This window comes from Dendroctonus ponderosae, unplaced genomic scaffold, assembly GCF_020466585.1.
Source record: "Dendroctonus ponderosae isolate FM_Combo_2020 unplaced genomic scaffold, Dpon_F_20191213v2 Dpon_F_20191213_5, whole genome shotgun sequence".
Lineage (NCBI taxonomy): Eukaryota > Metazoa > Arthropoda > Insecta > Coleoptera > Curculionidae > Dendroctonus > Dendroctonus ponderosae.
In genome coordinates this window covers 7,135,029-7,150,619 of record NW_026018715.1, presented here as the reverse complement: position 1 = coordinate 7,150,619, position 15,591 = coordinate 7,135,029, and the positions used below count along the sequence as shown (strand labels likewise).

General features: G+C 33.3%; 1 protein-coding gene across 6 annotated transcripts in view; it reads right to left on the bottom strand.

The window, feature by feature from the left end:
* LOC109539529 (protein phosphatase Slingshot) overlaps positions 1-15,591 on the bottom strand; it is an 82,586-nt gene that overhangs the window by 24,894 nt on the left and 42,101 nt on the right. For all 6 annotated transcript variants that reach the window (XR_007281564.1, XR_007281563.1, XM_019907314.2 and 3 more), the window contains 2 exons: positions 3,506-3,681; positions 770-835 (listed from right to left, as the gene is read on the bottom strand). Coding sequence is in view for 4 of the 6 variants with exons in the window: in XM_019907314.2 (XP_019762873.2) it covers positions 770-835; positions 3,506-3,681 (242 nt within the window). In the remaining 2 variants the exon portion in view is untranslated. The remainder of the gene's footprint in view (positions 1-769; positions 836-3,505; positions 3,682-15,591) is intronic.

The following is a 15,591-nucleotide window of genomic DNA, read 5'->3' as shown; positions in this document are numbered from 1 at the left end:
ATCCGAAGAGCATTATGACTAAAGGCGTCACCTTGTTGAAATTAAATCTCTACTGCTTCATTTAAACGAACATCAAACATAAATCATCAAGGATAGCAAAAAGGTTTGATTGTGGTTTAAAGTAATCAAATTTAAAAAAATTCTATCAGAAACCAATAAACCAAACCATACACTTACTCTGAAAACAACATTTTACTCAACAATCATTGAAGAGAAAGTTGCATAACACATTTTTCTGCTTTTTATTTTTGCTACATTTTAACTAAGATAATAAAGTAGGTATCATTTTAAAATTAACTTTTTTGATCCTCGCCCGTATCTCATAAGCGAGCAAAAATGTTAATTTCAATTTTATTTTAACCGAAAAAGAGCATATAACTCCTTTTTTGTTAGCCCTAACAATTACGGCGATGGAATGTTTGGTAGGATGTCCAAACGAAAAGCTAAGCTTTATAATGAACTGGACGTAAATGTAGTTGTTTCTGCTGCTAACAATATAATTCCAATGTACTTGGCAAATCTGTTCATTGGGCATCTGTTAGATGAAACTGAGGAAAAACTTACGCACCATATGGTTTGGAGGAATGACATGCACAGACTCGGTTGCATAAGTTATAGGCACATTATTTGCATTTATCTTCACACGATCAATGTATAAATAGATTCATCGTAATTATTTAACCAAAGAAGAAATGTCTGCCGGTATGTCGTTGACAGAATAATAAATTACTCTTAAACTAAAGAAAGGGCAAACACCAAAGACACTTACCACATGGCTTGCACTGAAACTGGCTTAAAAATGTGATGACTACCACAAACTCCGACGCTGAAGCCCCTGAAAAAGAACAAAATAAATGCATCGGCTTCACATTTTTTAGCTACCATGACTATGTCATCTACTGCCTAATCAAAACAGGAACGCTAACAGCTGAAATCCCTATTTGCTTGGATACAATCAATCGCATTCTAGGTCAAACGTATGGAACAATCCACCCGACAAGCTGTACACTAAATCGAGACCTCCAAGTCTGCCAAGAAAAAAAAACAATTAACGAGCCAGACCGCATGGCGGCTTATTAAAGCCACCAACTGCATTGCAAAAGAATCGGTAATTAAATCCGTGCATTCAAAGACATTACTCAACTTTGTATTCGTTGCACTTGGGCCACACGTTTATTTACATAAGTGTTTATCAGTAATCCGCCTTCTTTCAGCGACGCCTTTAGAGAGTTATCGTGCAATAAACATAACGTATGCGACTTCCGACATAAAAACCAGACGGCAGTTTAGAATCAACAGTGAATTAAATGAAGAAATAGATTCTTCATCACTATGAGCGGCTGGGAGTCAATAAGTCCTCAGGGTGGAAATAGAAATCGTTTGGCAACAGAACAAAATTTTTTTATCTCCAGTTCAAAATGAAAAGATAGCGAGCGAGTGAAAATAGACAATAGAAGTAAATAAGCAAATAGTTCATATTTTTTTTATAATTAACCCACAGCGTCTGTGCCTGATAGCTTGATAGAATTAGCCAGGCTAGAACGAATAGTAAAATGAAATGTTCCTAAATCGGACTAGACTAGAAGTGAACTGCTTTGTGATTTAAAAGATTTTATGGCAAGAAACCAATTGAATAATTCGATTGTGGAAATAACCAAATTAATTCAATTAATTTTGAAAATGTGTTGCATTAATTACACAACCCTATAGAGATTAAAGCGATATTCCAGGAAGTTTAAGTGAAGATAAGAAATAACACTTGGGGCATCAACGGAGAGGTTGTACGAGGCGTGCTTTTGGGTCAATTTAATTCGATTTAAAGGGAAAGAAAGTTTACTGATTTCAAAGAGAGAAAAAGTAAGTCGAGATATGATTTTCGAACAAAGTAATTCGATTTAAAAAGAGAGCCGAATGGAACGTTTTAATATGACTATAATGATATTTAAGATAGATGCAATACGATGTGGCTTTTCCGAACAAAATTATTTTATCTAACCAGCAACGACAAATATTTAATTAATGAGAAGTATTTACTGATAGAGATAAATACTCAAATAAGATAAGAAAAGATCCTCATTAGATTCAATTTATTTGATTCGTTTTATATTGTTAGCCGTTCTTAACTCATTTTGCAGAAGTATCCTTACACGTTTGCTTAAAAAATAATAATTATTTATATTAAGGCAACCCTGCGATTTAACTCGTATAAATGGTTCAAATCATTATTTCGATTATTAACTACGAGATATTAGTAATAACTCGATTGCTTCCCTCACATAATCCTGCATTTTATCAGTTAATAATTTTAGACATTAATTAGGTAATTCTTTAAATTAACAAAACATAAATTAAGGGTTTTTTGCAATAACGACAGAATGCTGAAATATATTTGAGGGAAACTTGTTGTAGATGTATTCCAATGTCAGGGCCATATTTTAATGATATTTCCGCGTACAGCGGAAAAACTCACTTCATTTCCTCTGACTTCTGAGGAACGCAATCTGAAGGAAAACGCATCCAAAAGACCACCGGCCTAAGACGTTGGTCTTGCCGATCATCTCATAATTAAGAATGGCTTGAGAATTACTTTATTGTAAAAGAACATCATCGCTTACTTCAAAATTAGTGCACCAATTAAAAAAAAATAGTTGATTCCAGCTCTCAATAAAAAGTGCTGGTAGTTTTTGTACCAAGACACTCAATAACTCATGAGTTTCCTAAAGCTGCTGAACTCCGTTGCTTCATCAATATGAGTTTTACATAAAAACAACTTCAAAGCAAGTTTCATTCAAATTCTTTGTCCCAATATTTAAAAAAAAATTAAAGAACTTCGACCAGTAAGAGCAGAAGAGCCGAACACTTTTTTTAAATAAAAGTTAGGGCAGATCGTCCACATTTTATCAAAAAAATGTATATTTTGGTCTTTATTCATTAGCCATAAAAATCGCGATATTTCTTTTTAATTAGAGAATAATAATTATTTTACAGTTATTATATCTGCTTCGTTACTGGTTTTTAAATAAGACTCTTTTGTCGGATAAATTTGTTCCCTTCCATTTCATTGTTCCTTTGAAATCATCAGTAAACTTTAATTTCTACCCCGAATACTTTAATTGCACCTGTTTTGTTTCAAAATCATGCCCGTATTCAAAATTCTGTTCGGAATGCGAATCATTTCCTACTGACAAAATGTCTATTACATCTCGAACAAATTCCGTCTCTTTTGAGCAAAGTTCTATTTAATTTTTCATCCTTTCTCAGTTCTCTGTCGACTTTAAGTCGAAGTGTTTTGTTACAAATTACATCTCACTTTTACATTAGTAAAATCCGTGTGGTTCTCTTGTCTCCCTTTCGACGCCCGAGCTTAGTTGAATTAATTGGATTCTTTATAATCGAATCGATATTACATCGAATCTTTCATACTAAAAACACTTTGATTTTATACACAATACGTTGCATAACTTGTTCAAGTGTGCAATTTTTGAAAGAAACCAATTTTGCTTACCCATCTCCATCAAGAGTGATCTTCGTATCGGCCAGGACACGCAACACCAGTCCAACAGTGGTGTCTTCGTTGCAATCGATACCCAACAGACATGATTCCTCTCCTCTACTGCCCATCCTGGATACGACCACCAGATATCTAGTTCTGACTGGATGGACGCTTTCTAATTTCACTGCCTGAAACAGAAAATAAAATTTTATGTAAGTATACGCAGCAGTGAAAATACAACGTAAGCAGACTTTGACCGTTGAAGTCTACTGCGTCTTACTTTAGTTCTAATCTGCTATTGAGTGGGATATGGAGGTACTCACATGTTTTCGAAAATTTCCTACGATTTTTTCTAATTTATAAAAGAACAGGAATTAAGAGACTGCAGTAGGTTGATCGGAAAGCGCAAAAATGACTGATGATTGATGAAAAAATATAATTTAACGATCACGATGTAAACGAACTTTTTGCTTTCTCTACACCATGAGATCTATAAAAAATTGATACTAACTTCCAGACCATGAATTTAGTAGTGCAAATAATAATTGTTTCATAATTTTCATATTTAATCGAGTATCTATGGCATTGTTAATATAACGGCACATAACGGAATACAATGCAAATCCCTATCAGAACAGGCGTCTTTCATATCCGAAGAAAAACGACCATATAAGGCATACATGTAAATGTATTACTTCTTAATCAATTGCACTTTCTTTATTCCCGATTTTTGTCAAAACCATACTTCTATGTCCTCTCTCGTCTTTAAGTCGAGTGGTTTTATCTCAAACGGATGCCTTCCATTACGTCTCCCTCACATTCCTAATTATCGTTTCGTCCTCTTTCACATCATCCGACGCCTCTACATTGAAATAGGGTTTTCGGACAAAAAATTCCGTATTATATCTCTTTTTTATATCAATGACTCGACATCGACTTTTATTATAATCGAATTATTTCGTTCAATTCTTTCCGTCGCTACTTCAACAGTTTTTTTTTTCAAAATTTGTTATTTTTATTTTCCTGAAGCGGCATTTTCGTTAATTACTTAAAAAAATATGCTGCATATTTTATTTCTAGCTATCTGCAAAGAGAAGAGTGCTTCTGAAGTCTACCTGTATTGCCCTTATTGTACTATAACAACATTGAAACCAATATTTATTTGCACATTTCACTTTCTGTTTTCAAATGTTTATTCAAGGTAAAAAATACCAAGATACTCTTCCAATCGGAGTTTCACAAAACTGAACCTGATACCATCAGCTAAAAAATAATCCCTCAAACAAGAACCTTGGTAGATCGAAGACCCTAAAAAGACATTCCTGAGTAAATGAAGAACATGCAGCTTTTAAGCTAAGAAAACAATTCAAACAAACATCCTGTGTTTTAATCAGTGCCTGTTTCTCCACACGACAGTCCCATGGAACATCTGATATTAATAAGTGCCCTTTTCACGATTATCTGAATAGAATCAACGGCCCAGAAGTGCCCATTGAAATCGAGCTATTCACTTAACCGTCATCGAAACAAAGAGACGTTCTTATCTGCCTGATGGAAACCGGAACAAAGAAAATTTTAATTAGTTTGGTTGAACGGTGAGATTTGTTTGTTGCACTTTTACAATTAACTGGTCAGCATCCTCACACGTATGGTACCGCAAAAAAGTTGCAATTCAGCAGCATCAATTAGGTTCCTCTTGGCTTAAGCCCACAAGTATGTTACGAGGCCGATAAAAACTTCCATTACCAGTCCGATAATGGATGTAGAGTTTCCATTAAAGATCGCTCAGCCGCTTTAGGAAAGCCCATTTCGTGAATCGAGTCGATAAAAATCCATTTAGAGCCAATTTTCCACGAAACACGCCATCAAATTACATGAAAGAGATTATACAATAGTTCTTAACTAAGCGTATTTTCAGCTTTATGGTTGCCAATATTTTCACCTTTAGTTGAACAGGGTAATTAATGCAAATTGAGGAATACACCAACAAAAACACAATAATTATTTGCAAATTTGCAATGGTTAATACAATTTCAAACTTGTAAAAACCGACGTAAGGGTCGTGAAAAGTGACCATATGGGTAAACAAGCCCCACCGTTCACCACATCGAATTTGGGACGATTTTAACCATAGAAAAACAGGCATAGTCACAGTAGGTTGAAAGGCAAAACACCTTTTAGATAGGAATTTTTCAAATACTAAATCAAATATTATAACAAATTTAAACAAATCGACATTCAACGCCGCTCCCCATATTTCTATCAACGGGACACATTGAGGTCAAAGCTAAAACAATTTAGTAAAGTATTTATGATACGATAATTTATAACTCTCATTAGTACATAAATTAATTTATGCTCATTGGTGTTATTACCGAAGATAGAAAAAGCATATTTAGGTTTTGGGTAAAGAGGCACAGTTGAACATATTCATGGTCTTATTGTGATGGTCTTTCGAGAACCACACTTTGAACTTGTTACTTAAAAGTCGCCACATTCGGTATCAACGAGTTTCTCAAAAAAGATCTAAATCATCACTTTTAATTGGTGTTCCGTTTGGCTGGCTTATTAAAGAAATACATTGAAGTTCTATAATGAACCAACATCAACAGCTTATATATTCGTTTGAATGAAAAACACCTCGATATTTATGCATTCTGCCTTCGCGGTGCAGTTGGTGATTTTTTTGTCCAATAAAACCGCAATAATGAAAATCAAGTCTACTGAAAATCGCCTTATAGGGACAATTATCCGTCAACCTTCTAATAAATATGTTGATCGATGCACTTTCCAATAAAACATTGCGCTCTGTATATGGCAGTGACAGGGATTTTTATTTCAGTAATTTATCGGCAGGAAAGTATCACCAGCTGTCCAACAAAGGAATCTTAGGAAATATGGGGAACTGATGATGATTGATAGTTGTGAAACGTCGGCATGGAAATTGGACGGATTTCAAATGCTTGTTAAGGCCGTTTCAAACTGAACAACAATTTCCAACCACAACATGAATAAAATAGTGTGCGTTTGTTTAAATTCTGACAATATCCACGTTTCTGATCTTTGATCAAATCTTCTATTTAATTTAATTTTTCTTTTAGAAAAACAAAAACAGCAAAAAGAGATTCACTTGCATCTTTTAAAGGTAATCGAGATTAGCAATATCCATTTTGTCAAAAGGTATAAATATAAATATCTTTAGCGTTCAGATCAAATTGAACATTTTCTTTCAACAAAATATTCGATAAAGTAATGCAAAATAACACTAAGCAATTGAGCTGAAATACTAAGAAAAACGACCTTATTCCTCCATAAAATTTAGTTGTTAATTATCACCAGCATTAAATTTTTAATGAGCCGAACCTAGACTAATCAATTCCTGGTGACTTGCTGAGGTTGGTAACCTTGCCAAAAATTTGAAGAAATATTGATTTTCAAGCCGAAAAAGGAATTATTTACTTAAGAAATGCAAATATTTGTGAAAACCTGCCAACCGTTCATCACCATTGCGAATGGGGAATGTCTCATTTATGAACTACTAACAGAAACGAAGCAGGTAGCATGCAGCAGAACAGACAATTCCAAAGCTTAATGGAAAATTGACATGTTAGACTAGATGGAGCAATTATCGATTGGAATGCAATCAATTTGCAGCGTTACAGCTAATCAATCAAATGTTGAATTTCCGGTCCGAGATTGAGGCGGCCCAGAAGTGGAAATTCGACGTTAATCATGATAGATTATGTCATTCAACAGTGTGGATTTTATTCAACAGATATGCGCTGTAAAAATGCATTTATGTGTCTCGATTGAGTATTATTTAACATCGTTGGTGTAGGTCTACAACCAGCTGTATGGCAACAGACGTTTTAAAAAAGAGCACAATTGAAAATCATTAATTTTAATAATCGCAATTGCAAAACCCATTTGGAACCAGTTGACCAAACAGTGAACGAAATGGGTTAATGTATCTAAAATATGTTTCAAATGCACTTTGCAGGATTTATGCTCGGTTGAATTGTTTATTATACAACGTGTACTAGCTTGTTAGTTAATCCAGTTAATGACATTTGGCGCTGCTTTTGGTAATTGATTTTGGAAATGTGACTAATCACAAACTCGTTTACAGTGAACTCACGGTTCTAACGAACCATTAGATTGTTTAATGGCATTTTTTTGAGCACCAGTGAGGTTTTTACGAGACCCATAAATTGCCACTGCTTTTTAAAGAAAAGTACACAGGCAATTTGAATGTTCATTCAATTCAATTCGAATCATACGAAAGGGTGAAAGGGGCAGGTCCGGAAAGCTTTATTCAAACTGCTATTTGTTCACTGATTCCTGACGTAAAGATTTAAAAAATCTTAATTAAGTGTAGCTGTGTGTACTTAATGTTTTCGTCTCAGATTAAAATAGTATATTATTTTTGAGTTTGTTATGCAAATTTACAAAATTTTTCGAAAAGTTTGGTTTAGAAATTGGATTAGCTGATAAATGATAAAGTATATTTGCACAACAAGGTGAAAAGTAACTCGTCGAGAGTGTGAAAAGAGCCGAGCAAGCGCTGTTGTAGCGCGGTTTTATACAAGATTTAAAAACATCCTTATATTTCATTTTCGATGAATTAAGCACTCGATAACTACTATTGCTTGCTGTAAGTGTAGAAATCTTATTTCTTCCTATAAAAAACCAAATATTTTTTTACGAGACCAGTCGATAACATGGCATTTAAATTATTTGAAGTTGCAGAAGTGAGATTAAATTTGCAGAATGTAAACAATTAATTGGAAAAATAAATCACTTTCTTCAGTTTCCGCATTAATTTGCCTCAATTGGAAAGCAGACCGGACCTTAATATATTTTTTTCCTCGTGTACCTTTTTCTTGAGCAAAAATCTCTTCTATAGGCTCTAAAAACTCTGCCCAAAAATGAATTAAACTTGTAATATAGATTTATCACGTGCCTCAAAGCACCTCAAGTTTCCTATTGATTTTATATGGGAAAACGTGGAAAACTCGAAAAAATTAGTGAAACAAAAACATTAAACTGGCCTGTAACGACCATAATGCTTCAGTTTTGTTTTAAACTATATATTTTTTATAGAAAGCATGTGCTTTTTATGTAAAAATATACCCCAACAGTTCACATATTTATTTGCAAAACCAACGCGTTAAACAAATTTAAAAAACACACGCTCATTCCATGATCTGAAGCTTCAGTTTGGTTGCAAAAAAATTGCTTAAAATAACTGGAAAAATAAAAAACAGATAACAAAAAAAGAACAAAAGAACTCTTGTTCATTAGAATATGATTTAAAAACGTTCAAGTCGCCCGTAAAAAGCTCATATAAAAATCATTAAGTACACAGTTAGTAAGATATGTTTATTTATGTGCGCGCTAATTCTTCCAAAATATCATCGTTTGTGGTCAACAAATCATCAGATTGAATGCAATGTATTTTTGATAGAATCAAAATTACTTCGTTTCCAGGAGAAACTCAAGGAAAATTTAATGAGAAACGAATGGAACAAACTGGACTTACATTCGAGGAAAAATCTTCATCAAAATTGATGTTTGAAAAATAAGACAGCCAGAAGTTAATGGACCTTTGAGATTTTGAGCTAGAAATGTCTTCTAAATGCGAAAAAGTACAGTTAAATATGAATCCAAAAATGTTCAAATCGTTCGTAAAAAAAACCTTATAAACATTCATAAAACAAACAAACAAACTTACGAGAAGTAAAAAATTACCAAAAACTGCTGCGTTTTCAAGGCGAAATCGAAGAAAATGAATGAAAATCGACCGACACCAACTGACGAACTGAAGAAAAATTATTCCTGATAATCGACCCTTGTGCTTAACAATTAATTAGACTTTAAAAAATTTGAAAAAAAGAAGAATTTTTGAGATTTCGCAGGAAATTACAAAAGTGAACAGTGATTTACTCTTGATCTTAAAATTATTGACAAAACAAATAAGAGCAAAGAAAAGATAAAAAAAGACAAATCGAGTGAGGAAGCAACGAATAAAAAGCATTTTCAGATTGTCTTCTAAATGGGAAAAATACAGTTGAAAATGTAGTGAAATTCTTATTCACAAATGAAAGGGAGTCAGCTTTGTTTGAGAACAGAACGATCGTTTTACAATTAAATAATAACTAATATTCTAATCGTAATGTTGGAATGAATATCCTAAAATTCATCAATAATAAAAATGTATGTTTCTGAATTATTTATAGCCAGCAATTGAAGCAAGTGATTCAAGCCGAGTTTCCAATTTCCTCATTCCACCTATTGATTGATCAAACATTTTTATTGAAAATCTGTGTTAAATTCTCAGTTATTCAAGAATAACTATTGCGGATATCGAAACCTTTCAATGTATTACATAGTTACTTCTACAAATAAATCCACTGTAAGTCTGTTCCTGCTCAAACTGGGTTACACATTTACGCTTTTTTTTTAACTTAATCTTAGATACTGTACTAATCATGAAGAAAATCTCGGTTTTGGCTTGTTCTTGCATAATATTTGCCGGACCAGTTGATCAACAAAAGTGACACCGAAACGTGTTAAATAACGTCGTTTTTCAGCACGATTAAAATGCATTAATGTACGGTCGCTTTTCAGTGAAAGTGTTCATAACTTGAACACATGTACGCATTTAAAGTCACGACCCGAAACAAATCAAAATGCGTGACAGAAAAAAATGTCGCACTAGGAAAACGGTGCCATAAGACAATAATGGGGATTTGTTTCGGTTGGGTGTTATGAAACTTGCAAATTTCTCTACCGGGTACTGCAGGAAACAACTGGAAGGTTATTAGGATTAGGACTGTGAAGCAGGCTTTATTTCATTCTATTTATCGCACGAAAACAAGCTTAGTCAATCTAGACGATCACAATCAGTTGAAACACCTGAGACCAAGCGCAAAGCTAGCCTATTCTAGATCACGAATAGATAGAACTGATGGAAACTTGCGTCCTAATCCGGATATCGCTGTAAATTTGCAACAATATTTAGAATATTCAACTCGTTTCTTATCTAGCGATATTCCGAAACAGCAGAAGATATCGATGCAACCAACACAGCTGAAATAGAACAGCTATTGCCCAAGAAATAAAGCCGTTACCAGTTAAACAAATAAACTAGGTACAAAATGCCATAAATAACAATGTCGACACATCCTTTCGAACCACAACAGTTCAATACGAAACTTGTTTTGTTTGCCCGCAAACCATGAAGTCTTTGATTCGTCCAGTGTGACTCAATCTTTCGAGATTTGCCCATAAGCAAATTGCTAATTTTTATGGAACAACGCGTTCAAGAACGGAGGATTAATTAATTCTATATAAAGAGCTGGCAAAATGAGTGCTGAAACCTGTTATCTGAGTACCCGAGATTAAAACCGAGTATTTTAAGTCTCATAAACTTTTTTCTTTACAATTGAATGTGGGAAATTATAATTTCAATTTTATCGCTAAACGACGGAATACGCTTTGCAGTAGACAACTCGGAATGTTCCAAACAAGCCACATGCACTTTTCAAAAATATTTCGTTGTTATCATTTCAATCAATGTTTGTTTGTCATTCAATCAATGTTTGAAGCGTATGATTTTTTAAAATTTCTGCTTGTACCAAACCAAATACTTTTTTGCTATAAACTAGCCGACTTTTCGCCCAATTACTTATTTAAAACACATTAAAAAAATTGTTAATTTGGCCCTAGAACTAACCCGAATATCATAAAAGCATGCAAATGAAAAACACCGAGAAGAGAAAAATGATTTCAAATACTAAAAATAAACGGAAAGTTTAACGTTTATGTAAATCCAAACGTGTAAAAACTTTCGGGTGATGTTAAAACAAAAAATGAAGATTCAACAATTGGGATAATAATAACAAATACCAGTAATTTTCCGACTTCTATTTTATCCCTCGCTCAGATGGTTACTATTGCTCACCTTGTAGACAATGGTTTTACTAATAACTTCTTAGAGATGTGTTTTCAACCACTTTTGTTTCCAACCCAGTTTCAGTTCATTTCTTTAGTGTTCGTTAGTTTCGGTTAGTAGCAGTTAGTTTTGATTAATGCATGATTTTCCATTTTACTCAAAATCGCAATTTGGCAACACATTATAAAGAACTGATTTTTGCCTGAGCAAGATTGGCATGTCGGGAAGTGTTAGGAGCGCAAACTAAGATGGAATCCGAATAAGAAACACCACTAAAAGAGTGGTTAGTAAAAGGTTTATCTATAATGCGAGCAGCAGCATATTATTAAATTCAAACACCAGAGGCGAATAAACCAAGACATACTCAAATACCTACTAACAACAAGATTACCAAATAAAATTAAAACTTATGAATGTTAGTATTTACACATAAGTGCACTGAATTGTCTGTAAAATTCAGCTTTGAGACCTAAAACAATATAAAATAAATAGTAAGCTGCTGCTTGCCGCAGAAATAATTTATTTGTATAAAATGCCGAAGAGGATTAACTTAATTTAATATTATTAATACATTTATCGAGTTGTTAGGTAACTGAGTGATATGAATAATTGGCAAGCTGCAAAAAGTATACACCTGTATGCGATTAAAATATCAATTTGGTGACGGCCAGAAAAAACATATGCCTATTAATTATTGAAAGTACAATTTTCACTTGAAAGCTGCAATAAAACGACCATAACCATGAATGTCGTTAGAGCCCATAATTTACGATGAATACATACATGTGCAGTATTATTAATATAAAGTTTACTGCCAATAAAAGCAGTTGGTTGAATTGTTCAAGATTTTATTATGGCTGCTTTCATGCATTTCATACCAAATGAATAATCGCTACCACGTTATGTAAGTAAGCTGCTATTACAGCACTTCATTTATTTTATTTCGGGGACAATTTAATTTGATTGCTTATAAGATACCAAAGAAACATTCAAAGTAGATTGAGAAAAATCATATTTAATCGGCAAACGACGCTGATTTTTTCCTTCTGGACGAACAAGGCTAAATCGATTTATTCTGCACGCTTTGGGTGCGTACCACGATCAGACGTAATTGCAAATTACTTTCCATTTTCTTTACATTTCAACATTACCGAGGCTCGTAGATTCAATCTGGGTAATAGATAATATGCACTTGGTGCCCGAACGCATTCTCTCGGTCATATTCCGAGGAATAGAGAAGGATTTTGTCGCCGCAGAACACCTGACACGACAAACGCCTTTACTCATTCCAATGTCTACAATCTTAATGCAGAAGATAAGAGAGATACTGTGTTCTGCATCTCTGAGCTGCCTACAACACGAATTTCGAGTGATTTCAAATTGCTGCGCCACTTTCGAACTCGGTTACTTTTGGAAATAATTCGCCGATTTTTTGAGCCGAGTAGGGTAACTATTTCGCACATATTTTTTGCGGTTTTTGATATATTTTTTAGACTTCTAGCATTCTCAGTGCTAGGCAAAAGATGGGAATAACGGCTAGATTTTGTTAAGTGCTACACGCTATTTTTTTAACGTTATGACGATGCTAATGACAACCATTTTTTATACTTTTTTACTATTTTCATAGGCAAACGTGAACAAAAATCACTAACCGTTTTCACAAAATGAACAGTTTGTGTACTTTGGTATTTAGTGCGTTTTTAACGTTTTAAGATACTCCTAATTATATATTAAATTTAATTGAAAAAATAAACTATTTTGTTCGGTCGGTATTAATAAAAATTTATTTGCATTAAAATATATGTACTTTCGTCGAGCTGTCTTGTGGAAAGATCAGTACTGCGGTAACTAACTAACACCCAGACGAGAAAAAAATATTATTATTAATAAAAGGTTGGTTGTTCATTCAAATAACTCAAGTACCGGATGTGTTTTTCAAATTCAAAGCGCCAGACAATCATAAAATAAATAGTATGAAACCGCTAGTCTCAAAAACAAATCTTTGTACTCTTAACCGCTGCTTGGTTGAACTCAATATCAAGTAAAAAATACCACATCAAAATTATAATACATTGTGGCCTGTACGCACATGATCAAAACGGTACTGCGATATTATTTGGATCAAAAGAAGGCGATCTGACCTAACTTTTATAAACAAAAAATGTCTGGTCTCTGCTATTGAGGTAAGTTCTTCAAAAAAATTATCTGTTTTGGAAATTTCGAGAGAATGGTACGATATAGGTATTTTGGTGAAACTCGCTGTGAATTTGTTCTTATGTAAGACTCATATTCTGATGAAACAATCGAATTCAGCCGTTTTGGACAAGTGGTGAATTCTTGAGTGTCGTACAAAAACTACCAGAACTTTTTATTTGGCGGATGGAATCAACTCGTTTTTTTTTGGCTGATGCATTAATCATTTATTCACAATTTTGTGCTCTTTGTAAAATCTTGTAGCATTCATAGTTTTTGCGCAAAAAATATGTCTGTTTTCTTGCCACTTAACACAAGAATATCGCAGTATCCTTTTGATCATGTGCTTAAGGGACACCCTGTATATTTTATTTTTAAAATAACAGATTTTAGCAAGAAAACTTTACATGCTATTGTTATAAACTTTTTATAACACTAATTTTATTGTAAGTTTTAAAACTTTATAAAAAGTTATAAGGCATCATAACTCATCAGTATGTTTTAACCATAATTAGTGAAATGTAAATTGCATAGAGACCTTAAAAACAAAAGATAATACAATGGTTTATTACCAAGAACAACTATTGTTTAGTTCCAGCTTTCATTCCAGAAAAGGTCAGTCCTGACCGTAGAATGCCAGGAAAAAAGTCCAGTAGATAGGAATACCGATTAACCGCATACATAAATAAAATATCTTTAAAAATAACTCGTCAGTTAAAAACAATTGATCAATATATGTTTAATGATCCAAAATAACTCTCAAAAATTTGGCTCAAATTTTCAAAATGAGCGACGTTAACTGTTTCTAAACTTTTCAAAGATATGAAAATAAAATATTTATGAGGCACAATGCAATTATTCACTTTTCACCATGTATGTACTCAAGAAAATTATGTACCATAACACGGCTCAAGAGCTTGGCAAAACCACTGTTTAGCCAATTAGGAATTTCCCTAACTCGTAAAGCATGTTTTAAGTGATTTTTCAGATTTTTCTGCAGAATGTTGGTTACTTAACTATTAATAGCTTTAGCTTTAGCTTATTAATAGCAACCTTTTAGCTGTGTCTATTTTTGCCTCCAAGATTAAATATTTTCCGTAAGTAGTTTTTTAAAGAAATAATAATAGTTAGATTTTTATTCTTATTAACCAATTGTAGCGCGCTAAGCTATGTCGAACGAAAATTTAAAAACATCTTCTAAAAGGCGTTTCATCGCTATGAAAGCAAAATTTGAATTCTAGAACCGGCACAAAAAGACGAAAATACAGCATACATCATAAAACAAATCGAAATTATTCGATTAAAATGAAGCTACAATAAAAAACCATGAACAGAAAATGTTATTCCTTTGCTGCTGACTGTTAAGATTCCGTCACTGAGAAGCATTTCAAATGAGGACGATCATTATTGACTAACCAAAATTACTAAACGCAATGCGATTGAAGACTTGCGACTGCTTAAAGGAAAGAATAAAACGCTACTAATCCAGATTTTGCAAGTAATTCTTGCGATATTTAAAACCAATCACATATGGCTATCATTACAATGCATTTTAAATAAATCCGTTGACGTCAAAGAGGTGTGGAAAGTCTTCTCAATTTTGCACTGCATTAACTTAATTAACTGGCACATCCCAGAAATAAAACTGACAGCATTAATGGTTAGTAAAAAATATGACCGGAGCCGATTGAAAGTGAAAAATTGACTGAGATATCTGAAAACAGAACGACAACGTTATAAGATACAAAAGTAGAAAAGGACACTAATGAAGCAGTTTTGGAGAAGTGATATTCATAATAACTCGGAAAATTACAGTGCAGGTGAAGTCGAAGAAGTTAACATAAGCGCAAAACAGATTACTCTACAAAGGATAAAGAAAGACTTAAATTTAACCGAAGAGAGTGGAGATCCGTCAAATAAAATAAGCACAAATTATTTTGAAAAATTC